This window comes from Centruroides vittatus, unplaced genomic scaffold (assembly GCF_030686945.1).
Source record: "Centruroides vittatus isolate TY-2023 unplaced genomic scaffold, ASM3068694v2 contig_1832, whole genome shotgun sequence".
NCBI classification, from domain to species: domain Eukaryota; kingdom Metazoa; phylum Arthropoda; class Arachnida; order Scorpiones; family Buthidae; genus Centruroides; species Centruroides vittatus.
In genome coordinates, this window is record NW_027121128.1 from 1,093,445 (window position 1) to 1,119,093 (window position 25,649).

General features: G+C 32.1%; 2 protein-coding genes across 2 annotated transcripts in view; one reads left to right on the forward strand and one right to left on the reverse strand.

Moving 5' to 3' along the window:
• The window catches only part of FIG4 (polyphosphoinositide phosphatase FIG4), a 44,821-nt gene extending 25,886 nt beyond the window's left edge, over positions 1 to 18,935 (forward strand). The window contains exons 15-22 of the mRNA XM_067264271.1: positions 1,084 to 1,250; positions 1,771 to 1,912; positions 3,286 to 3,344; positions 3,424 to 3,571; positions 5,681 to 5,933; positions 16,955 to 17,034; positions 18,029 to 18,118; positions 18,617 to 18,935. Of these exons, the coding sequence (XP_067120372.1) occupies positions 1,084 to 1,250; positions 1,771 to 1,912; positions 3,286 to 3,344; positions 3,424 to 3,571; positions 5,681 to 5,933; positions 16,955 to 17,034; positions 18,029 to 18,118; positions 18,617 to 18,788 (1,111 nt within the window). The 3' untranslated portion in view covers positions 18,789 to 18,935. The remainder of the gene's footprint in view (positions 1 to 1,083; positions 1,251 to 1,770; positions 1,913 to 3,285; positions 3,345 to 3,423; positions 3,572 to 5,680; positions 5,934 to 16,954; positions 17,035 to 18,028; positions 18,119 to 18,616) is intronic.
• Positions 18,936 to 21,078: 2,143 nt separating this feature from the next.
• LOC136969970 (uncharacterized) lies at positions 21,079 to 25,448 on the reverse strand. The gene is made up of 5 exons (XM_067264327.1): positions 25,416 to 25,448; positions 23,922 to 23,953; positions 22,920 to 23,465; positions 21,664 to 22,870; positions 21,079 to 21,594 (listed from the first exon to the last, which is right to left on the reverse strand). The coding sequence occupies exons 2-5, from the start codon at positions 23,936 to 23,938 to the stop codon at positions 21,079 to 21,081; spliced, it is 2,286 nt and encodes a 761-aa protein (XP_067120428.1). The 5' UTR covers positions 23,939 to 23,953; positions 25,416 to 25,448.
• Positions 25,449 to 25,649: the final 201 nt, after the last annotated feature.

Below are 25,649 nucleotides of genomic sequence, written 5' to 3' on the forward strand. Positions count from 1 at the left end.
CATTTTAACTATCCATCAAAAGAACACCAAAAAATTGCTTTTTTGTAAAATTATCGATTTAATCCATATTTTTTTTCTTGGCTCCGTTATCTATACCAGAGGGAAAGTGTAGTGATTGGTCAAAAATTGGCCCCCAAGATTTTTACATTCTTAGACTCGGGACCTTGAAATGTTGAGAAATGCAAAAAAATTTGAGGGTTTTTTTTTCTGTATGTATGGATGATAGTGTGTGTAGGGGGCACAATTTGGTTACTCTGTTTGGAGCTTAATAACTCCTGTGCTCTTTGTTGAAAATTTCTGAACTTTGTGTATTAGGGGATTGATGTTTAAATTTTGGTGGTGAAAGGTTGATGGGGTGAGGGAATAAAGGGGGTTATGTGTCATATCTTTAGTAGTCTCAAAATGCAGCTCATTAGATAAAAGCACTTTTAAATAAAAAATAAATTATGGAAACTGATCTGAAAGCGTTTTTAAAGCTTTTTCAAAAGCATTTATTTCTAACAACGTATCTTTGTTTAAATGCATCATTAATGCATTTTTCAAACAATTTTATTTCATAAAAATTTGAATTTAAATGTTAATTTTTAATCTGGCCATATAGGAGGTCGAGAATGGTAGGCTGACAATTAAAACATCGGCTTTCCACTCTGAGCGACCCAAAATTGAATACAAATGAGTGATCACAGGAATTTTTAGGGATGGTCTATCCTAGATATGTTGGGTCCTTAATCTCACATTCAGCCATCTCACTGTGAGCCTGGTAGAACCTGCAATGAGTATAGTTTAAAAAGATCCTCAAAAAATCTGACCATATTCATATTCATGTTTTACTTTTGATAATTAATCCTGTCATAATCATGTATTTGAAGATCTTATAAAAAAAATGATTAATTTTGAATATATGCAATAATTTTTTTTTGTTTATACTGTGATTCAAAATTTAGAAGATATTTACATTGTTGAAAACATTAATATTATAACTAAAAATTATTTGTTATTCAGTTAACAATATTTTTCTTATAAATGCAATAAATTTTATAAAAAATTAGTGTTATGTTACAACTATTCATTTTCTTTGTTTAGAATGTTAGAAGAATTATATGAAGATCATGGCGATACCTTAGCATTACAATACGGAGGATCCCAGCTTGTCCATCGAATAAAAACATACAGAAAAATTGCACCTTTGTCATCACATTCAAGAGATATTATGCAAACGTTATCTCGATATTACAGCAATACTTTTTCAGGTAACATTATAATTACTAAATAACTCCACTTAAGCAATTTTGTTTGTTGTTTTTTTTGTATAAGTGCAGAAAAGTCAATTAAAAATCCAAAAAGTTCAAGTGCTTTCAATGTCAATGTTCATCATCAGGGACATTTGTGTAAAGAACTTTGTTGTTCTGGAGTATAATATATCAAATAAAAAGAAAAACCATTTTTAATAAAACAACAACAACACAAAACACTGGGATGTGTTAAATAACATACTTTGAGAACCTATATCCGGTGTATGTTATAAAAAACCATTTTTGTAATAATGTTGGAACAAAAAATAAATTTAAAGTTAAAAAAAAATGAAATGAAACTGCTACATTACAATTTTCTATGTGACAAAAACATATGATCCATTTTTAACGTGTGGCATTATAATTCTACATTCTTTACAAATTTTTTTCTATTAAGATTACAATAGTATTTAAAAACTATATAAAATAACATTTATAAATTACTATTTAGATATTAATGAAAATATTCCATTTTTAGATGCAGATAAACAAAATGCTATAAATCTTTATTTGGGAGTTTATAAAGCTGAACAAGAAAAATTACCCATTTGGGAACTGACAACTGACAATTATTTACATAATTCTGTGGCATCTGGTCAGCTGATTTGCCATAGAAATTTGTAAGTACTAGTGCAGAGTTTTAATATAAATCTAATTTATTTTTATTAATTTTTATATTAATATCGTATTTAAGCAGTTTTCCAGCACATGGTGGAAAAATGCATAAAAGTGCAGTTATTTGTTTTTTGAACTCAGTTCCAGCTTTGTTAAGTTCAAAGTTATTATATACCAATGGAATTTATAAATTCAAATACAAAAGTAAAAACATTTATTAAATTTTAAGTATTTTATTTGAACCATCGTAACTATTTTTAATAAGTTTTTTCTCTTTCAATGTTGTTTCAATGTTTCAATCTCTATAGTTACTTTCCTTTATTTTTTTATTCAATATTTTACAGAATAATATAAATCTCTTTATTAAAATGGCATAATTATTAGATATAATTAGATATTCATGAAATATTTTAGGTAGAGATTTAATTTTTATATAAAATAAACAAGCTAGAAATTTATTCAGGATTTTATACAGCTGATAAAGGGGTTTTTTTTTTTTTTACTCATTTCTGTTTTTTATTCACTCTTGTCTTATTTTACATATTATTTGTGTTTCTTTATTAGACACTTTTGGGAATATATGGGAATCCATCTTTATTTAACTTCTAATTGATTTGAAATACAATTAATATGATTCATTATCTGAACTGTTTTATGAAAAGTTAGTATAAATTCCTATTAAACAGAATGCTTCCAAAAAAAAAAAGAGTTGCTTAACTTTTCCAGCAACATTTGGTGGTGCCATTTGTTATATTTTATTTAAAAAACTTTTCATATAATTAATTATTATAAAATAGCAAAAAAACTCAATTTTGAGTGTAGGGATGAGCCTTGGATTTTTAAAGCTCTACACAAACAAGCAGTTTAATGTCAAAGAAACTTTTCTATTGTAAGTAAATGATATTTAAAGCATAAAGTACAGCATGTAATGACTACAAGTTGTGCAAAGAAAGCTGTATGGGGACTTATTGCTAACATTATAATGAGGCTTTTTCATTTGTTTGGATGTTGTTTGAGTTTTTGTTTGTTAATATGTTTGTCTTTTGCTTATCTGTAGCTAAGTTTTGTCATGGAATGTAGATTCATGTTGTAATATTTAATTTTTTCAAGTCTTAAGTGTTCTTAAATGTTTGTTTTTTTGAACTATCAGAATTTTATGTAAACATTCACATTTTTAAATTTTTTTTTGTCTGTGAAGATTAGCCAATTAGCTTGAAAGTACTAATGCAATTTTAGTAGTAGTAAACTTTTTTGTACTCCTAAAAGCAGTGTAGAATTGCTTATATAAAGTAAATACTTTTCATTTATAAATACTGGATACTGGATAAAAAATTGTTTTCATTTGTAAGGTAGTAATAAAATAAACATATTTTTATAGATACACACAATGGTGGAATGGTGATGTTGCAAAATGTTTACCACAGGCACTTGAAGAAGGTATTTAAAATAAAATAATTTAATGAAATAAACAACACTCATAATTAATTTTTCATTAATTTCAAACGTGTTTTATTAGTTCAGAAGAGTCAAAACAAGTCAACCGTTGAACTGATTGGAGTTCATCCTACCGATGAAAAAATTGATGGTTTTTTCGAGCATTATCGACCATATGAAATGACTGTGATATCAGACTTATTCAGCTTTAATATTAGTCATTCTATAAGGTAATTGCCATAATCATAATGGTAATATTTATTTAAAACTTCCAAAATATTTTCAGTTGCATAATTTTGTAATTTATTAACGTAAATTTTACCGAAATATATTTTCCACTTCATACAAGAATATTTTTTCAAGTACTTTTAATATTTGTAGAAGTGTTATGATAAGCAAATTACATATAAAAGTTCACATTTAAATATTCATAATTAATATTTAAGGTAAAAAAAAAAGCCTTAAATAGTTATATTGAATGTTAAAAATTTATAATTTTAATATTTTATTATATTATGACACTAATAATAATTTCTAATTGCTTTTATATCTAATAGTAAAAATTAGCATCATAAATGATGTTGGTGATAGTTACTTTTGCATCTAATCGAATTGTTTAGATTGATAATGCGGTATGTTTTTAAAATTTTTTTTGGCAATGTTTAAAATATGATGTTCGATATCAGTTTATTATTGAAGATATTTTGAGATTCTTTATTACATTGCACAGATTCCACTAAGAAATTTTACTTAAGTATATTTGTAGCTATGTGTCAGTTCTAACTTTCTAACCAAATTCTGCTTTTCACAATTCAAAATTTCTATGTTAAATGCATATATAGTTATAATCAGATAATAAAGCAAGATAACTGTCTTTATTTATTTACTTCAGAATAGATTGATTAATTTCTTTTTACACTTTCATTATTTTCTCTAATCAAAGAAAATATATTTGATCTAATTTAATTATGTAATAAATACTTCTATAGCTCTGAATGCATTTGTAATATTTTAGAAAACTTATATACGTACGTAACATTGCACTGGCCTGACTGACTACTGATTGACATGAAATTTTAGAATAGGAGTAGATTTTTTACAGAAAAGTGAAATGTTATAATCAAAGGGAAACATTGAGTATTATAAGAAAAATCTTACATCTCGAAAAAGTAAAATATTTCTTGTATTATAAAAATATCAAAGTTTAATTCATAATACTTATTATAACAAATGGCATCTGAACATTTAAGTGCCATCTGTTTATTTTCAAAGGTATTTGGTGTTATTTGCTCCAAGTTATTTTAAATTGTAACATTTATTTTCTTGTTGCAGCATCCTTAATATACAGGAACTCCCTACTTATGAGCTTTCATACTTGCAAAACATATGACCATATGTCTAAAATTTCAATTTTGCACAGATCCTGAAGTTCTCTTGCCAGTCATGGGGTGGCATCAAAGTCAGTAATAAATTTGGCCAGTAATAAATAACTAATGTGGATTTATTTCTATTGCGTATTGTCATTTTTCATTTTTTCATGAATTCTGACATTCTGTCCCCACCCGTGAAGTGGTGTTGAAGTTGGTAATGTTGAAGTAATAATGTTAATAAAATTAGTCTACCAGAGTAAAGATGTAATGCGTGAATTATTGTTTTATGCGAATATCACATTATGTAAAATGTTCAGTGAATAATTGTAATGAAAGATTTTTGTTGAATTACTGGATTAGTTTTAATTAAAATTTTGTCTAGAAAAACTTAATAATAATACATTTTGAATATATTATTGTAAATAGAAACATTATTTATGCACTTTATTATATATTGATTCTATCTTGATTAAGATTAATAATTCTTACTAATATTAATTACAATTCTTTATCTTAGTGAACAGAAATTTGTAAACTAATGTAATAATAATTACATTAGAATTGCATTAAAGATAATAATTTTACAATAATATTTATATTGGGTATAAATATAATAAAATTTGGCATTATAGTCAAGTATGTACTTTAAAAGTAAAAATTTAAATGTATGCTAAATATGAGATATCAGTGTATAAAAAACTAAAAATAAGTATAAATTTTATTCTTTAATTAACTTTTATAAACTGTTCAGTAGCACAAAATGGCATGGCACAATTACCATTAAATATACATTTTTAAATATTAGTGTTTTTTCAACAATTTTTATGTAAACTCGTTGATAAAAATGTCTGTGTTGTTTTAAAATAATTTTTTTCATTTTATTAAAGAAATTTGTGAATATAAATTGATAGTATTAAATGAAATTTCAGATATGATAGAAGTTAAAATATTTTATTTATTTTTATTTAGAGATTTCATGCCAAATTTTGCAACTGATTATAGTCCATTTTCTGTACGTGTAAGACCTGGTAAAAGGCGTGAATCCATGGGAACTGACAAACCTCCAAATCCTTCAGTGACTGGGATATCGTCATCAGCATCTGCATCAAGTGGAACAAGTGAAACAGAAAGCGGAGAATCTAGCGATGAAGATTATCATTTTATACGCGACAATGAAAATTCTTCTTCCAGTGACAGCAGTGCTAAGTTGACTTCATTTCAAGTGAGTGTATTTTAAATTTAAAATATTTTGATATCAAGCTCTTTAAATTGAGTATACGAACTTATAAAATGCCTCAAGAACAAATTAAACTAAAAAAACTAACATTATTTTACAACACTAACGACCTTAGTTGTTATTTTTTTTTTTTTAACTTAATAGTCCAGAACTGAATATCTGGCTTCAGTTTACTTTTTGAACTATATAGAAGAAATCTTGTGATTTGAGATGTTCTGAAGATGAGAGTTTACTTTCCAAATCTTACATAATCAATTAAATCAAACTTTATTTCATTAAGAATTTTTTCTTGTTACAGGAGTTTTATATATTACTAGCTGACCCGGCCACGCGTTGTTGTGGCTCAAAATGTATCTATTATAAATGTCTAACACTTCCCTCGTGGGGGGAATTTCAAAAAATCTCTTTTTAGTGTATATTCTGTTGACGTCACCTATTAAAACGCAATTAAAAACGCAAAAAACAGCATGTAAAATAGTATAAATAGAAGCCGAGTTCTTCACAGTAAGCCTTAATCCTGTCTCTTTCCCGGCTGGAGAATATCGAAAAATCCCTTTTTAGTGTATATTCTGTTGACGTCACCTATTAAAACGCAATTAAAAACGCAAAAAACCGCATGTAAAATAGTATAAATAGAAGCCGAGTTCTTCACAGTAAGCCTTAATCCTGTCTCTTTCCCGCTGGAGAATATCGAAAAATCCCTTTTTAGTGTATATTCTGTTGACGTCACCTATTAAAACGCAATTAAAAACGCAAAAAACCGCATGTAAAATAGTATAAATAGAAGCCGAGTTCTTTACAGTAAGCCTTAATCCTGTCTCTTTCCCGCTGGAGAATATCGAAAAATCCCTTTTTAGTGTATATTCTGTTGACGTCACCTATTAAAACGCAATTAAAAACGCAAAAAACCGCATGTAAAATAGTATAAATAGAAGCCGAGTTCTTTACAGTAAGCCTTAATCCTGTCTCTTTCCCGGCTGGAGAATATCGAAAAATCCCTTTTTAGTGTATATTCTGTTGACGTCACCTATTAAAACGCAATTAAAAACGCAAAAAACCGCATGTAAAATAGTATAAATAGAAGCCGAGTTCTTTACAGTAAGCCTTAATCCTGTCCTCTTTCCCGCTGGAGAATATCGAAAAATCCCTTTTTAGTGTATATTCTGTTGACGTCACCTATTAAAACGCAATTAAAAACGCAAAAAACCGCATGTAAAATAGTATAAATAGAAGCCGAGTTCTTCACAGTAAGCCTTAATCCTGTCCCTTTTCCCGCTGGGGAATATCGAAAAATCCCTTTTTAGTGTATATTCTGTTGACGTCACCTATTAAAACGCAATTAAAAACGCAAAAAACCGCATGTAAAATAGTATAAATAGAAGCCGAGTTCTTCACAGTAAGCCTTAATCCTGTCCCTTTCCCCGCTGGGGAATATCGAAAAATCCCTTTTTAGTGTATATTCTGTTGACGTCACCTATTAAAACGCAATTAAAAACGCAAAAAACCGCATGTAAAATAGTATAAATAGAAGCCGAGTTCTTTACAGTAAGCCTTAATCCTGTCCCTTTCCCCGCTGGGGAATATCGAAAAATCCCTTTTTAGTGTATATTCTGTTGACGTCACCTATTAAAACGCAATTAGAAACGCAAAAAACCGCATGTAAAATAGTATAAATAGAAGCCGAGTTCTTCACGGTAAGCCTTAATCCTGTCCCTCTTCCCGCTGGGGAATATCGAAAAATCCCTTTTTAGTGTATATTCTGTTGACGTCACCTATTAAAACGCAATTAAAAACGCAAAAAACCGCATGTAAAATAGTATAAATAGAAGCCGAGTTCTTTACAGTAAGCCTTAATCCTGTCTCTTTCCCGGCTGGAGAATATCGAAAAATCCCTTTTTAGTGTATATTCTGTTGACGTCACCTATTAAAACGCAATTAAAAACGCAAAAAACCGCATGTAAAATAGTATAAATAGAAGCCGAGTTCTTTACAGTAAGCCTTAATCCTGTCTCTTTCCCGGCTGGAGAATATCGAAAAATCCCTTTTTAGTGTATATTCTGTTGACGTCACCTATTAAAACGCAATTAAAAACGCAAAAAACCGCATGTAAAATAGTATAAATAGAAGCCGAGTTCTTCACAGTAAGCCTTAATCCTGTCTCTCTTTCCCGCTGGAGAATATCGAAAAATCCCTTTTTAGTGTATATTCTGTTGACGTCACCTATTAAAACGCAATTAAAAACGCAAAAAACCGCATGTAAAATAGTATAATAGAAGCCGAGTTCTTCACGGTAAGCCTTAATCCCGTCCATCTCCCCCCGTAGGGAGAATTTCGACATGTATATTATATAAAACACGTGCATATTCGAATGCAACGTTGTGTCAAAATTTCAAAGGAATCGGTAGGAACAAACAAACGTTGTATTTTATTTATATAGATAGGTAGAAAATGATCTGCTTAGGTCCATTCTCACAGAAAAGCATAATGCCTTACAGAAAAGCAAACTTAGGTCGTCGGAAGTTAGCGCCATCTGTTGGACATAAAAGCCTTAATCCATATATAAATATATTATTGAAAGGGGGAAATGGTGATCTTCACATATGCCACAAACCTTCGCGGGAATGTATTAAACAACTTCCCAAAGTTTCATGGCAATCGGATAAATGGTGTGGTAATGCATGAAGGACAAACATCACACACACACAACACACAACACACACATACACACACACACAGACATACATTCATTTTTATATATATAGATAACTAGCTGACCCGGCCACGCGTTGTTGTGGCTCAAAATGTATCTATTATAAATGTGTAACACTTCCCCCATGGGAGGAATTTCAAAAAATCCCTTTTTAGTGTATATTCTGTTGACGTCACCTATTAAAACGCAATTAAAAACGCAAAAAACCGCATGTAAAATAGTATAAATAGAAGCCGAGTTCTTCACGGTAAGCCTTAATCCTGTCCCTTTCCCCGCTGGCGAATATCGAAAAATCCCTTTTTAGTGTATATTCTGTTGACGTCACCTATTAAAACGCAATTAAAAACGCAAAAAACCGCATGTAAAATAGTATAAATAGAAGCCGAGTTCTTCACGGTAAGCCTTAATCCTGTCCCTTTTCCCGCTGGCGAATATCGAAAAATTAAAATGCGCAAAAAAACCGCATGTAAAATAGTATAATAGATGCCGAGTTCTTCACGATAAGCCTTAATCCCGTCCATCTCCCCCCATAGGGAGAATTTCGAGATGTATATTATATAAAAGCACGTGCATATTCGAATGCAACGTTGTGTCAAAATTTCAAAGGAATCTGTAGGAAGAAACAAACGTTGTATTTTATTTATATAGATAGGTAGAAAATGATCTGCTTAGGTCCATTCTCACAGAAAAGCATGATGCCTTACAGAAAAGCAAACTTAGGTCGTCGGAAGTTAGCGCCATCTGTTGGACATAAAAGCCTTAATCCATATATAAATATATTATTGAAAGGGGGAAATGGTGATCTTCACATATGCCACAAACCTTCGCGGGAATGTATTAAACAACTTCCCAAAGTTTCATGGCAATCGGATAAATGGTGTGGTAATGCATGAAGGACAAACACACACACACACACACACACAGACATACATTCATTTTTATATATATAGTATAACTAGCTGACCCGGCCACGCGTTGTTGTGGCTCAAAATGTATCTATTATAAATGTGTAACACTTCCCCCATGGGAGGAATTTCAAAAAATCCCTTTTTAGTGTATATTCTGTTGACGTCACCTATTAAAACGCAATTAAAAACGCAAAAAACCGCATGTAAAATAGTATAAATAGAAGCCGAGTTCTTCACGGTAAGCCTTAATCCTGTCCCTTTTCCCGCTGGCGAATATCGAAAAATCCCTTTTTAGTGTATATTCTGTTGACGTCACCTATTAAAACGCAATTAAAAACGCAAAAAACCGCATGTAAAATAGTATAAATAGAAGCAGAGTTCTCCACGGTAAGCCTTAATCCTGTCCCTTTTCCCGCTGGGAATATCGAAAAATCCCTTTTTAGTGTATATTCTGTTGACGTCACCTATTAAAACGCAATTAAAAACGCAAAAAACCGCATGTAAAATAGTATAAATAGAAGCCGAGTTCTTCACAGTAAGCCTTAATCCTGTCCCTTTTCCCGCTGGGGAATATCGAAAAATCCCTTTTTAGTGTATATTCTGTTGACGTCACCTATTAAAACGCAATTAAAAACGCAAAAAACCGCATGTAAAATAGTATAAATAGAAGCCGAGTTCTTCACGGTAAGCCTTAATCCTGTCCCTTTCCCCGCTGGGAATATCGAAAAATCCCTTTTTAGTGTATATTCTGTTGACGTCACCTATTAAAACGCAATTAAAAACGCAAAAAACCGCATGTAAAATAGTATAAATAGAAGCCGAGTCTTCACGGTAAGCCTTAATCCTGTCCCTTTCCCCGCTGGGAATATCGAAAAATCCCTTTTTAGTGTATATTCTGTTGACGTCACCTATTAAAACGCAATTAAAACGCAAAAAACCGCATGTAAAATAGTATAATAGAAGCCGAGTTCTTCACAGTAAGCCTTAATCCTGTCCCTCTTCCCGCTGGGAATATCGAAAAATCCCTTTTTAGTGTATATTCTGTTGACGTCACCTATTAAAACGCAATTAAAAACGCAAAAACCGCATGTAAAATAGTATAAATAGAAGCCGAGTTCTTTACAGTAAGCCTTAATCCTGTCTCTTTCCCTGCTGGAGAATATCGAAAAATCCCTTTTTAGTGTATATTCTGTTGACGTCACCTATTAAAACGCAATTAAAAACGCAAAAAACCGCATGTAAAATAGTATAAATAGAAGCCGAGTTCTTTACAGTAAGCCTTAATCCTGTCTCTCTTCCCGCTAGGAAATATCGAAAAATCCCTTTTTAGTGTATATTCTGTTGACGTCACCTATTAAAACGCAATTAAAAACGCAAAAAACCGCATGTAAAATAGTATAAATAGAAGCCGAGTTCTTTACAGTAAGCCTTAATCCTGTCTCTTTTCCCGCTGGAGAATATCGAAAAATCCCTTTTTAGTGTATATTCTGTTGACGTCACCTATTAAAACGCAATTAAAAACGCAAAAAACCGCATGTAAAATAGTATAATAGAAGCCGAGTTCTTCACGAGTAAGCCTTAATCCCGTCCATCTCCCCCCGTAGGGAGAATTTCGAGATGTATATTATATAAAAGCACGTGCATATTCGAATGCAACGTTGTGTCAAAATTTCAAAGGAATCTGTAGGAAGAAACAAACGTTGTATTTTATTTATATAGATAGGTAGAAAATGATCTGCTTAGGTCCATTCTCACAGAAAAGCATGATGCCTTACAGAAAAGCAAACTTAGGTCGTCGGAAGTTAGCGCCATCTGTTGGACATAAAAGCCTTAATCCATATATAAATATATTATTGAAAGGGGGGAAATGGTGATCTTCACATATGCCACAAACCTTCGCGGGAATGTATTAAACAACTTCCCAAAGTTTCATGGCAATCGGATAAATGGTGTGGTAATGCATGAAGGACAAACACACACACACACACACAAACACACACACACACACACACACAGACATACATTCATTTTTATATATATAGATAACTAGCTGACCCGGCCACGCGTTGTTGTGGCTCAAAATGTATCTATTATAAATGTGTAACACTTCCCCCATGGGAGGAATTTCAAAAAATCCCTTTTTAGTGTATATTCTGTTGACGTCACCTATTAAAACGCAATTAAAAACGCAAAAAACCGCATGTAAAATAGTATAAATAGAAGCCGAGTTCTTCCACGGTAAGCCTTAATCCTGTCCCTTTTCCCGCTGGCGAATATCGAAAAATCCCTTTTTAGTGTATATTCTGTTGACGTCACCTATTAAAACGCAATTAAAAACGCAAAAAACCGCATGTAAAATAGTATAAATAGAAGCAGAGTTCTCCACGGTAAGCCTTAATCCTGTCCCTCTTTCCCGCTGGGAAATATCGAAAAATCCCTTTTTAGTGTATATTCTGTTGACGTCACCTATTAAAACGCAATTAAAAACGCAAAAAACCGCATGTAAAATAGTATAAATAGAAGCAGAGTTCTTCACGGTAAGCCTTAATCCTGTCTCTTTCCCGGCTGGAGAATATCGAAAAATCCCTTTTTAGTGTATATTCTGTTGACGTCACCTATTAAAACGCAATTAAAAACGCAAAAACCGCATGTAAAATAGTATAAATAGAAGCCGAGTTCTTCACGGTAAGCCTTAATCCTGTCCCTTTCCCCGCTGGGGAATATCGAAAAATCCTTTTTAGTGTATATTCTGTTGACGTCACCTATTAAAACGCAATTAAAAACGCAAAAAACCGCATGTAAAATAGTATAAATAGAAGCCGAGTTCTTCACGGTAAGCCTTAATCCTGTCCCTTTCCCCGCTGGGGAATATCGAAAAATCCCTTTTTAGTGTATATTCTGTTGACGTCACCTATTAAAACGCAATTAAAACGCAAAAAACCGCATGTAAAATAGTATAAATAGAAGCCGAGTTCTTCACGGTAAGCCTTAATCCTGTCCCTTTCCCCGCTGGGGAATATCGAAAAATCCCTTTTTAGTGTATATTCTGTTGACGTCACCTATTAAAACACAATTAAAAACGCAAAAAACCGCATGTAAAATAGTATAATAGAAGCCGAGTTCTTTACGGTAAGCCTTAATCTCGTTCATCTCCCCCCAGTAGGGGGAATTTAGACATGTATATTATATACAAACACTTGCGTATTCGAATGCAACGTTGTGTCAAAATTCAAAAGGAATCGGTAGGAACAAACGAACGTTATATTTTATTTATATAGATAGATAGAAAATGATCTGGTTTAGTCCGTTCTCACAGAAAAACAATGCCTCACAGAGAAGCAAACTTAGGTCGTTGGAAGTTAGCGCCATCTGTTGGACATAAAAGCCTTAATCCATATATAAATATATTTTTGAAAGGGGGAAATGGTGGTCTTCACACATGCCAGAAACCTTTGTGGGAGTGTATTAAACAACTTCCCAAAGTTTCATGGCAATCGGATAAATGGTATGGTAATGCATGAAGGACAAACACACACACACACACACACACACACACACACACACACACACACACACACACACACACACACAGACATACATTCATTTTTATATATATAGATAATAGTATAGAATAAAACTATTTAATTTTAGATATAATAGAACCAACAACCTAGGTTTAAATAACATTGACAAACTACTTGCTGTCTTAACATAAACACTAATTTTCTGTAATAAATTTTTAAAAAATAATTATACAAACTAAATATTATTTTTAAACTTTACTTTATGAAAATACAGATGCATTTGATTCTCATCTTTAAAGTTTCCAACTTATTTAAATTATAACACAGATGTAACTCATAACTGCCTTTACGTGAACAGAATAAATGTAAAAATAAGTGATCAAAGATGCATAATTATGACATTGGCCCTTTTTAGAATAATTATAATTATGCCAATGTCATATAATTATATGTCATTGGCCCTTTTGCTATTTTCTTAATTTATAATAGTAACACTTGAAATCAAACCACTGTTGTATAAATCATTTTTAACATCCTGTAAACTTATAAAGCCAAGTATTAAACATAGTCAAATATGAATAATTATCTAATGAATTATGGCCATATACCATCAGTTTAAATTACCCCACAGATTTGAATAAACCTCCATGGCAGTTGCATTTAAGAAAGTAAATTTACAGTACTTGAATAAACCCACAGGGATTTCAAATTACATTTTCTAAGCTATGAATTCTGTGAACAGCCTATTCAGAATTATAATTGTATAGAGAATTGGATCACATTTCTTGTTGTGTGTTAATTTTTAGAATTAATTTTTGGTTTTTCATTTAATGACCCATGTGGCCACTCACACCAACATGCACAAAAACTAGTTTTGAAAAAAATAAACCCACAAATTAATATAGCCTCAAGGCTTGAATAAACCTGCACTCTCAGGTTTATTCAAGCCTTGAGGCTATATTGAACAAATTTAAAAAAAAACAGGTCCACAGCAGGTTTATTTGAGTGTGTACAGTATCAATTTTCTTTGCAATCACTTCCACTGGATCTCTCTAAATTCCATTCAAAAACTTGTTTATTAATGATTATTTTTGTGTCTACTCTACTCTTTGAACAGACAATTATTAATAATATATTTATTACTTACAAACAGTTTTAGCTGAACTGGATAATGACCTGGCTCATCTATATTCAGAACCTGCATTCTGGCTCATCGATCTAGCAAAAACTTAGAATACAGAACATAGTCTACAATTGATTTTTCAGAATGGGAATGAAAAGTAAATTCCATTGGTAAATCTGTTATTCTCCCATTGAGTATAAACAGATTATTTTCATGAAAAAAACTTTGTTTCAATTTTTCTGTATTAATCTTTTTGTCTTTTGAACTTCTGTTATTATTAATAACAGAATTGTTACTCTTAAGTCCATAGTTTCATCAATTTGAACATTAAAATCTCCAAAAACTACCTAGAGGCTGGTTATGATTAACTATTGAGTTATCAATTTTTTGTATTTCTCTTAAGCACAACTGTCTACTCACTGATAGAGGATAATAAATCATAAAAATTCCATCTAACTCTTTCCAGAACTGTAAAAACCATGTAATAGTCATATTCTAATTCCATACATTTCTCTTCTTTCAACAAAGTCATCCAAGTTTCTGCAATACTAATAATAATTTCCATTAGTATTTTAGCAGAGAACTGTAGAGTTTATTTTGCAACATTGAATATTCCGACAACTAAGCCACTCTAGAATATCATGTGCTGTAACTTAACTTCTAGTAAATGATAGCTAGATGGAGGAGTGGTTAAGGTGGCAGCCTACTGCTCTGGGTACCTAGGATCAATCTGAATGGGTCAAAAACACCAGGAATTTTTTGGAGATGTCTGTCCAGATATACCAAGCCTCATCTTCACCCAGCACCCCATTGTGGGCCTGGCCAAACCCATGATGAGCTTGCTAAAGAAGAGACCCTTTTAGTGTCTACAGGACAGAAAAAAGTTAAAAAGAACTTCAAGTAAACATTAAACACCACTTTCTAAAATACAGTAGTCTTCTTTGCTGCTATTGCGTTAAATGTTTATCTAAATTCTATTAAATATTTAACCCAATTAAAACTAGAATCTATCAATAATTCTCTTAAATTAGAATCATTTTCATCATTTTGTCATTCTTTGTTACATGAATTACTTTTCATATTTTCATTAACTCTACTTGTCCTTGCAGATTCTGAGTAAAAAGTAATCCACCACAATAACTTGGTTTGTATTTAGATTATATGAAAACATCTGTTTATTCTTTTATAAAATAATCTTTAAGATATGCTCGATTTTCAGTCAACTTTTCTTTACACACTGTTGGGAGTAATTTCTGTCTACACAACCTCAATCTTTTACACATATTTGCTATAAGTATTGTTGATAAAATCTCTCCCCCAGTCAAGTTAGTGTTTTTCTACAAAGCGCACACAAAATTGCATTTCGGAGTATTTGGATTTCACTGACAATTTTACTATTGACTTGGTGATGTCTTTAGTTAGATTAACAATACTGTCTACCAAGAAATTTGCACTTTCTAGCATTGATTTTTATTTATTGAACTAAATCAGTTAAATAATTTGAAGTAAAAGGAAATTTCAATATCACAATATTTTTATAAAAAAATGTTCATTATTCAATCTATCTAGCTCAAATTCTAACGTACCATTTACTTAATTGTAGTCCTTGGACATAATTTCCATATTATCTAACCATTTAGATAAGTTTTTAAAAATTCTTCACAGATAATTCACTTTGATCTCTTAATGACTGAATTTCTATCGAATTGATTTTATTCCTACATTTAAATGTGGAAATTATTGTGTATTAATTTAGACAATGACTTTAGAGAGTAATCAACCTTTGGCTCACCTCCTGTCTTCTTTTCTCACACAGCTAAAATAATCCTTTAGTCATCTTGGTTATTTAATCTTTGGAAAAAAAAATCCTTTTAGAGATTCCATAGGTGACATTTCTATCTTAAACATCAAAAAAGATTGATGGCAATTTATTTTGTCTAGTCTGTCCCCTCCTTTGCATATTGGAAGGTACCAAATATTGTTGCAAGGAACTTCACAGAGGCCCCTATTCAGTTCTATTCCAGCTTGAATTAGTAACATTTTAATTAATTTTAAACTTAAGTTATAAGTGGATTATCAAAACGAGTCAACTCTCATTTAATAGTTCCGTGTCAAAATATCAAACTTCTCATCCCATCTCACCATAAAAAGCTGCCAACACAATGACATCTAGTAACTCTCCAAATACTATGTAATAAATAAATTATTTGGTTTTATATTACAGTTGTACATTAAATCAATTAACTTTTAATTTTGATAGTATTCTTTGTACTATTTTTATATGAATTATTCCACAACAAGCTACTTAATTCAATTAAAGTATGATTCAATCAAAATTAACAAAAAAATTATCAGTTTAGTAAACAAGTGAAGATCAGTTTTATATATTGAATTTTTGATGATATTCATTGAAATTTGTTTTAAATATGTTGAAATCTTGTAGATACTACTACTACAATTTCATAATACTGTGTTGTGATAAAACTACAATTATACTTTGGAACATTTTGAAAAATATGATTAGAAATCAATTGACATTTTTAATTATTAATAAAATTACTAGTGATGATTTCACTTTATTTTCTTTTTTTATTAATGCTTGAAAGGATAAAAGATTATTATATTTATTAGTGTTATTGATTTAGAATTTAAAAAAATATTTGTTTCAATTTATTATTTAAAGCTAATAATAAATTGTGAATAAATTCCACAAAACAGGCAATTTTTTTTTATATTTATAGTCACTGTTTCCTACTATGAAAGAAACTTATGGAACAGAAATTTGCAAACCATCTGATCCAAACATGAATCTCTACAAACAGTAAGAGTTTTTTTACTACTTATTTAAGTTTTATTTAATTCTCTCAGAAAAAAAGTATGATATATATGAAAGAAAATTGGAAATATATAAGAAAATTGATAGAGGCTGATTAAACTATAATGTTTCAAATTTAGATTAGTATCAGTATATTAATATTTGATATATCACCCTATAAATGTTATTGAATTACACTTTTAGTAGTATATTTATTAGGAAAGTTATATTTAAACTTAAATATTATTTCATGTTATGTTTTGTTGTAAAGTTTTCTGAAGTTTAAAGAATGCTAAAATTTTTTAAGGTGATTTTTGGCTGATCTTGTGTTTAAAGAATTAAAATTTGCCCACTGTTAATTGTGCATTGATTAATTCTGTCAGGTAACCACAGTGGCTAGTTCATTCTACTTTATCTTTGAATAAAAATTTGTATTTAACATATGATTATATTGGAATTGATAAGAAATTTAATTGTTAGCAAAATTGATGGTGATAAATAAATAAATAAGATGCTAATACAAAACAATATTTCAAATTCCAAAGTAAAATTTTTAATATAAAGAAAACTGATTCGTGACTTCAATTAAAACTTTTTCCGATAAATAATATAAATACACGGTACTTTGAAGACAAGCTAAAATAAACTAAATAAACTCTGAGAGAGAGTGTATTTTGGAACACAATGTGCAAAAATCTTTAGAACAGTTAAATTTCTATGCTATTTCTTGCATTCATTGTTCGTTATTTTCTTTCCTATGAGCAAAGTTTTATGTTAATTTTTGTAAAAACATGATTAGTATCTTATGAATTCATAAGTGTTCTGGAACACAAAAGTGAACAAGAGATGACTTTATTCAATGGACTTTGTCTTCAGTTTTAATTAATTAATAGTTTTTCTAATTTGTATACAACTTATCATTTATTTTAGTATTGTGTATACATTTTTGTGTGAATATTTTATCATATTTTATTAATTGTAATAATTCTGTGATGAACAGGTACAGTAATTTGGGAAAAATTGCTGGTGTATATGGTTTTGAGTTGAACAGTAATGAACTGCCTAGAAGACTAAGTAAATCAGTGAATTTGTAAGTTTTTTACTTCTATTTATATAATGAAATATATAAAAAGTTTTATAGTAATTAAATTGTTTATAACTTTATTAGATTATGTAAATTATATTAATAAGGATAACAATGTAATCTAAACTTTACAGAAAGTAGAGTCTGTCTTCTTAATGTTTTCTGAGAATATAAACAATATAATAATTGAAAAACTGTAAAATAATCACTTTTACATAAATTAATATTTTTTATAATAAGAATAATTAGCCATTAAGTTTACATCTATATTCCCAGAAGTTTTTTCTTTTCACTATGTTCATATTCTTGCAAGCAGATGGAACCATCTATCTCAGACAATATTATCTTAATATGAAATTATTACAAAAATTGCTTTTAGCCCTTGGTATAATTAAATTAAATTAAATATCTACAAATATGAGGCAGATAATAGTAAGGGCTTATCACATTAATGTAATAAAAAGAATTATTTTAAAATTTATCAGCTTTTTTTTTCATTTTTAGAATTCGACAGAGTGTCTTTACATTGGACAGTCTGTATCAAGTGACTTTACCCACAGTGAGCAGGAAGGATAAAGATATTTATAAAGCATATGTACAAAGAGGAAAGGTTGGTGCGAATTATCCTTCTCGTAGGAACATCATTCTTTATCACGAATATGCAGCTGTTAAGTAAGGAAATTCGACATTTTTTATTTTGATAACTGTGTATCAGTTTGTGAGTAAATTTAACCAATTTATTAATGGTAATAAAGAAAAACTGAAAATTTTGGATGTACAAAAGTTTTAAACTAAGTAAATATAAAAGCATTTAATTTATTAATTGCGTTTTTATTAAATTTGTAAACTTAACTGCAAAGTAGTACATGATTCACTTAAAATTTGGTATATTTATTTAGTTGTATTCAAAAGTTAGGTGAAACAAGTATGTAAAACAACTCGTTTGACCCAGCTAGCATCGTAATTAAGTGAATCTGCAAGCAATACTTGCATAAAATGCAGTCTTTTGTACAAGTCAGTTCAGTATACAAAAATACATCATTTGTACAAGCTCTTCATTTTATGTTAGTCCACCTTGTATGAAATCCAAAGTAAAAAACCTTTGGATTATAGCTTGAATAAATTGCTTGAGTGAAGAAGCAAGACAAGGACCAAATATTAATTGTAGCAATATATGGATCCTATGAATTTTCATTAAAACAATCCTAAACATTTCAGAAATTTGTTCCTGGATACTCAAAGGAGGAACATTACCTGCTTTTATAGTTATACAAGATAGTACCAGACTATCTGACGTGGCAGCTTTGTTTTCTACCAACTTTCATCTGATGCAAGCTCCCTCTCTGTATAAGTCTGAGCCATACTACATTCACAGGAAATGCTATAACCTGGTAAAGTGTATAGAAACCTTTTTAAAAGATTACACATGAAAGCCAACTAGTAGTTGTGTGCATCACTTTGATGTCTTTTCAAAGAGAAGTGTGATTGAATTGATTGCTAATGAGCTGCTATGCTTATCTCTGGTAAGTTCTTGAGTATTGACAGATACACTACAACTTTGAATCATCTCATGCCCATGAGCTGTAACTATACAGATCATTTTTATTCCCTTATCTAACGATCAACAATTTGCAAGGCATTGAATGTTGTTAGCTTGCATATAATACATGATTCATATCTATGTTTACTCAAATTACTATTAACATTTAGTATTAAATTTTATTAATACATGCATCAATAAATCTGTATTTTATAAGATGAAAATTATAATTCTATATTGATTAGGTGGAACAATATAGCTGTTTTGTACGCAAACACAAGAATTTTTAAAATTGTTGCTGGCATTTGAATTATCGTCTCAGTGAATTTTGACCTTAACATAAGCAGTTGTTACATACTCGGGATGACTCAGGATTACTTTTTAAGCTCAAACAATGTAAATTATAGTTTAAAAAAATTCAGTAGTTGGTCGTAAAGTCGTTATGCTCAAATGTGACAAAATTAATGGATTAACCTATTTCATCTGACTATAGACTGATGAAATAGGTTAAGATCTCCATACAAAAGGCGCGGAGATGCAGAAGCAGAGCAAATTGCAAAGTGAACTTCCATTTGTAATGAAAACCTGGTGACCTTAGTCACCTAGTGACATAATTTTAGGCAAATTTTACTTGCAATTTCTACGGGAATTTTTATATAAAATTTGTGAAAACCGTATTTGTTTGAGTAAAAATTCATATTCAAATTAATCTTGAACCTTTTTTTATTTTTTTGCTCTTGACTTTCGGATAACGCTGCAATTTTATCAGATTAAAAATTTGCTTTAAATTAATACGAATTATCAAAACTACAATTTGTACTTTAATTTTCAAGTTAGTGTCAGATAGTACAAAACTGGAGTTACTTATTAACCTACATACTATTACCAAAATAAAATTGACCTCCACCGAAATCAGAATGGGAAAAAAATTCAAATTTTGATCATCATTTTATAAATGGACAAAAGTACAGATGACCTGGAGATTTGTGTACAATTGAGTCTATAGATAGATGCAATACTATCTATTTGTCTATAGATTTGTGTACAATTGAGAGCCGCCATTAGAGAAAAATGGGCACTTTTACGGTTATAAAATTGAACGTATTGAGTTTGAATGAAAATAAAAGCTAGATTAATATTTGAAAAAACATATTTATTGAAAAAAAAAAACCAGCGTCGTGAAACAGCAAAAACAGATTTGAGCAAAGAATTCTCTACAGAGTGAGTACGGTAGAAAACATCACACTTAAACAAGCTTTGGTCTGCTCTTGGATCTTTGGAATGCGGACCAAATGGTCTTCAATAATAATCACTGGCATATGGATATGTTTTGTATATACACAACGTATATTATATGGATGCACAGAAAACTTGGCAACCTTGTTTTTTTTATCTTGGATATCTGGTGATACCTTGATTGCTGCTTCTATCTCCTCTTACTTGATTTTCCCCAGGATTTATCATCTTTTCCAGAATCGCTTCCCGTTGTGAAATGTTGTTGGAAGAACGTAGTGCTGACTGCCCCGCTGGCACTTCCTTTCTGATCCTTCGATTTCCAACTTTTGCTTCCTTTCGATCTGCCGTGATTTATCCTGCTTTCGTTAGTGACTTCTAACCAACTGGAAGTTGATGTACCTTCTTCGTTTTTCCAAGATCCGTTTCCTCCTCTTCCTCCTCCTCCATCTTTTCTGTTATCTTTATTGGATTTCCAGCTTCCGCCTCGTCCTCCATCTTTAGTCCAACTGTCGTCTGATCTGCTTCCTTCGCTTGCCGAACCTTGATCGTCTTCGTACAGATTTGCGTTCAGTTGGTAGTAATTTGGGGTATCTTCGCATTTAAACTTGTTCCACCAATCGCAGACGAAATATTTCTGATTGAAAATCGTTCCAACTGGGCAGAGGAAAGAATCTAAACGCCCGTCGGCTTGACAAATATGAAACACCTGAAAAATCAAAGTGAAATTATAATTTTGCAAAGAATGGTACTTTCGAATTCGATTTAAAGATCTTACTTGACATCGTGCTTCTACGTCTCCGTAATAACCCGGATATTGGTGCTGTTGGCAATCGAAGTCCGTTTTCGGTATGGTATCGAAATTGGGATAATCTTGTCCCGCTTCCCCTGGTATAGCGCTTCCCCATCCTTCGGAAGAATCGTCCTCTTGATCGCTGCCAGCTGCTTCGTTTCCGATATCGTTCCAAGATTTCCCAACGTCTTTGTCTTTATGAGAATTTGTAGCTCCTCTAGAGGAATCGCTCCGTCCAGATGCTTGTGCCCCATTTGATTGCCAACTAGTCGCTGCTGCTGCTCCTCCTCCTCCTCCTCGTTTCCAACTGCTGTCGTTTGAAGTGCCTGATTTAACTTTTCTTCCGCTTTCGTCTCCGCTCGAATGCCAAACTGTTACTCTTCCGTTACCTTTCTTCTGCTTTCTTCCGTTGCTAGATCCAGTTTTCCATCTTCCTTCATTTTGACTTCTGCCTCCTTGTTTCCAACTATTTTCGTTCCTGCTTCCGCTTCCTTGTTTCCAACTACTTTCGCTCTTGTCTCCTCTTTGTTGCTTCCAATCGGCCTGAGCATCGCTAGCTCCTGCTTGTTTCCAGCTGTCCCGAGAATCGCTGCCTCTCCCTTGTTTCCAACTGTCGTCGCTCGCTCCTTGTTTCCAACTGTCTTCATTTTTACTTCTTCCGTCTTGTTTCCAACTTCTCCCGCCTCCATTTGCAGCTGTCTGTTTCCAACTGCTGCTGCTTCCTCTTGCTCCATTTTGTTTCCAACCTCTTCCCTTATTCTTTCCATTTACTGCACCTTGCTTCCATCCTCCTCCTCCTCTTCCCGTACCTTGTTTCCAACTTCCTCCATTTCCATCCGAATCTCCTTGTTTCCAACTCTGCCCACTTTCACTGGCGAATCCTTGCTTCGAACCGTCATCTCCATTTGTATCCCCCTGCCTCCATCCTCCGTTTTTTCTTTTTCGTCCTTTACTCCAGCTGCTTCCCGCGCTTTCGTCTTGCTTCCAAGCTTGTCCGCTTTCTTTTGAACCACTACCACTTCCCGAAGCCTTCCAATCTTGGCCATTGTTATCGTCGAAGGACATCTGATGCCAAGCGATGCTACTTCCGCCTTTGTTGTTTTGCCACTTCGAACTGCTTCCCGACGAAGTGATTTTCGTTTTACTTCTTTCTTGACTGCTTCCACCTCTACCATTTGATTTCCAGCTCGATCTTCCGTTCGATGTTTGTTTTCCTTCATTTTTTCTCCAGCCGCTTTCACTTTTCCCATTTCTTTCCGCTTCCTCCGGCAGCACCATCCGAATCTTTCCATCCGTTCGACTGTCCGTATCCATCACTCGATGGTTTCCAATCTGTTCCGCTCTCCGAACGATCTCCTCCATCCCAACTTTTACCATCTTTATCTTTATCCGATCCCGATTTATCATCTGTGTCCCATCCGTCGTTTCCTTCATCTTTCCAGCCATCGTTTTTATCGTCTCCTTTCCAACTGCTGCCGCCACCGCTGCTGCTACTGCTGCTGCTGCTACCGCTGCTGCTGCTTTCGAACCAAGACTTGACTACTCCCACTTGTTTGTTTCCCGTAACAGAATCGTGACCTCCTTTATCTTTATCACCCGCTTGATTTGCATCGTCTTGCCACCAATCTTCGTCCGTTCCTCCTTCGGACTTCTTGTCTTCCGTCTGGTGCCAACTTTCGCTCGACGCACCCGATTTTCGACTTTTACTCGATTCTTGCCATTGCCAATTGTTTCCGTTTTTATCACTCGACCACCCCCGAGATTTTGGCATCTGCGCTTCGCTTGACCTACAAAAAAAAAAAACAAAGTTTTAAGTACCCATAACGCAAAAGAATACGTATCAAAGCGACACACGGTTACACTTCTACTTTATCCTTTCGCAAAATGAATTTTAACCCTTCTCAATTCCGTTATAACTGCCTCAACAATGTCTTCTAATGATGATGTATAGATTAAGTTACAGTTACTCCAGTTACTAAGTAATTTGGTATAGTTTACTACGTAACAATCATCGAAGTAGGTCAACGAATGTTAATATTTCTCTACTTTCTAGAATATTGTTATTGGGATTTACCCAGTTAGTTCGAAGGGAAATTAAATATAGTTTCTCCGGCATTCACTTGAGAAACTAAACTAGAATTTTAAAAGTTTGATAAATCTAGTTTCATTCTATTGTTCGTTTCGACCCGATGCCTTTGGTCGAAACGTGCCATTAAATTTCTATACGAGAGACGGTCTCTTACCTTGTCAAGTTCTGCATTGGCCAGACACAATCCTATAAAGAGAGGGAAAAATATGTAAAAATTTTAAATATTTTCACAGAAAAATAATTAGTTTTAATGAATAATTTAATTTTACATTACACTATTTCCATAAATATGCAGAAAAGCAGCTTACCGATAGATTGGACGTTAAAAATCCATGGTAATTTGCCATCGCTGTGGAAAATTACTATAGTTTGCCCTTTTTATGTTATCATGATCAAGATGTTAAATACGCGTGTTCAACTAACAAAATTACTTAGTCAAGTGAATATTCGCCTGAACGTTTTAAACATATTTTTGTATTTTTGAGCAGGGAAAGTCCCCCAATAGTCACTTGCATGGACATAAGTGCTGCGCGATGACATGTTTTCCTCGTCTTATTTACGTATTTTTCTTTGTGTTTTCGTCTTTATTGCTAGAATTAAGCGAGTAGAAGACGAATACGTCGTAAAATAGAAGCAATTTGTAGGAGTCGAGTAGTGAACCCGAACAAAAAAATATGTAAAACTTTAAAATGGCCATTATAAACTTTTTATATACTTTGTTTCCTAATGGAATGGCGCATCGATAAAATCGAACGACCTGACATTTAATGGCAGAAGAAAGGAGTAGATAGAAATCTTCAATTGACAAATTAGGTTAATACTACGAGAATTAAGTGGTTAAAAATAACTTGCAGACGGTAAGCGTACCTTGTAACGACTTTTCTTATTGGTCTTTCTCTTCCACGAATGTTTTGTCTTTACATTTACGATTGTTTGCGGTATAGAATCGCGAATTTCAAGCAAGAAGGTAGCGTGGCATCTCGTAATCTAAATGATTAAAACCCCTAATTATTTAAACAAAAACCTCCGATTACACGATCGATCAGTTTGTCACCTCACAACAACGGCCATTTTTGTTAAAAAAAAATTATAGTTGTTCGGAGGTTTGACTCTTCTGTCTGTTACTGTTTGTAAATGTAAACATTTTAAATGGAAAATTTCAGTTATCATCATAAAATTTTCCCATTTTTTAATGCTGATTTGTAGAATGGACAACTCGAACTGTAGACTCGTAAAAAGGGCAGAATTTAAATTAGAATTTCTAACTGAATACTTCAAACCCTGCTCCAGGCGCGCCCATGCCACTTCCAGCAACAAGCGAGATATATAAAGGAAGTTCTCGTCTTGGGTAATCCTAGCTGAGGTTTCTACACCTAGTATATTCACTCGGGGATGGGAAGAGAGGAGTGAAGAGCAGCTACGTCATAAAGTTTCCGATGGATATAAAATTTAAATTATACGAAGAGGATTAACTCGCGATGAGAAGACAGGAAGGAAGTAGCTAACCGAATACATGATAAACAAAAAAGAATAATAATAATAAAAAGCAGAATTATGGGAAATATTTCGAGGACATTTTCTATCTGTTACAATTTTAAAGGAAATGGCGAATAGGCACCGTAACAATGAAAGGAAAAAAGTTACTCACCCACGACGAAAACCGTTTTCCATCCAAGGCTCCACATCTATCATTAGAAAAAAGGGTGACATTATTAAGGAGGACGAAACTAAAGTCATTTTTAGAATTAATGCAAAGTTTATGGGAACAGATTTAAAATGACGTTTATCACACGTTCGAGACAATAGCGACGATTAAAATATTTTATATATTTAATTAATTAGATTTTAATCTAGATCTAGGCTTCATAACGAAAACTTTATA

What these genes read in the sequence shown, in the direction of transcription:
- LOC136969970 (XM_067264327.1), bottom strand. An exon ending in AGCGGAAAGAAATGGGAAAA is followed by an intron (nt 22,871 to 22,919) that starts GTGAAAGCGGCT and finishes ATCGAACGGAAG; the next exon opens with ATCGAGCTGGAAATCAAATG. An exon ending in ACGTAGAAGCACGATGTCAA is followed by an intron (nt 21,595 to 21,663) that starts GTAAGATCTTTA and finishes TTGATTTTTCAG; the next exon opens with GTGTTTCATATTTGTCAAGC.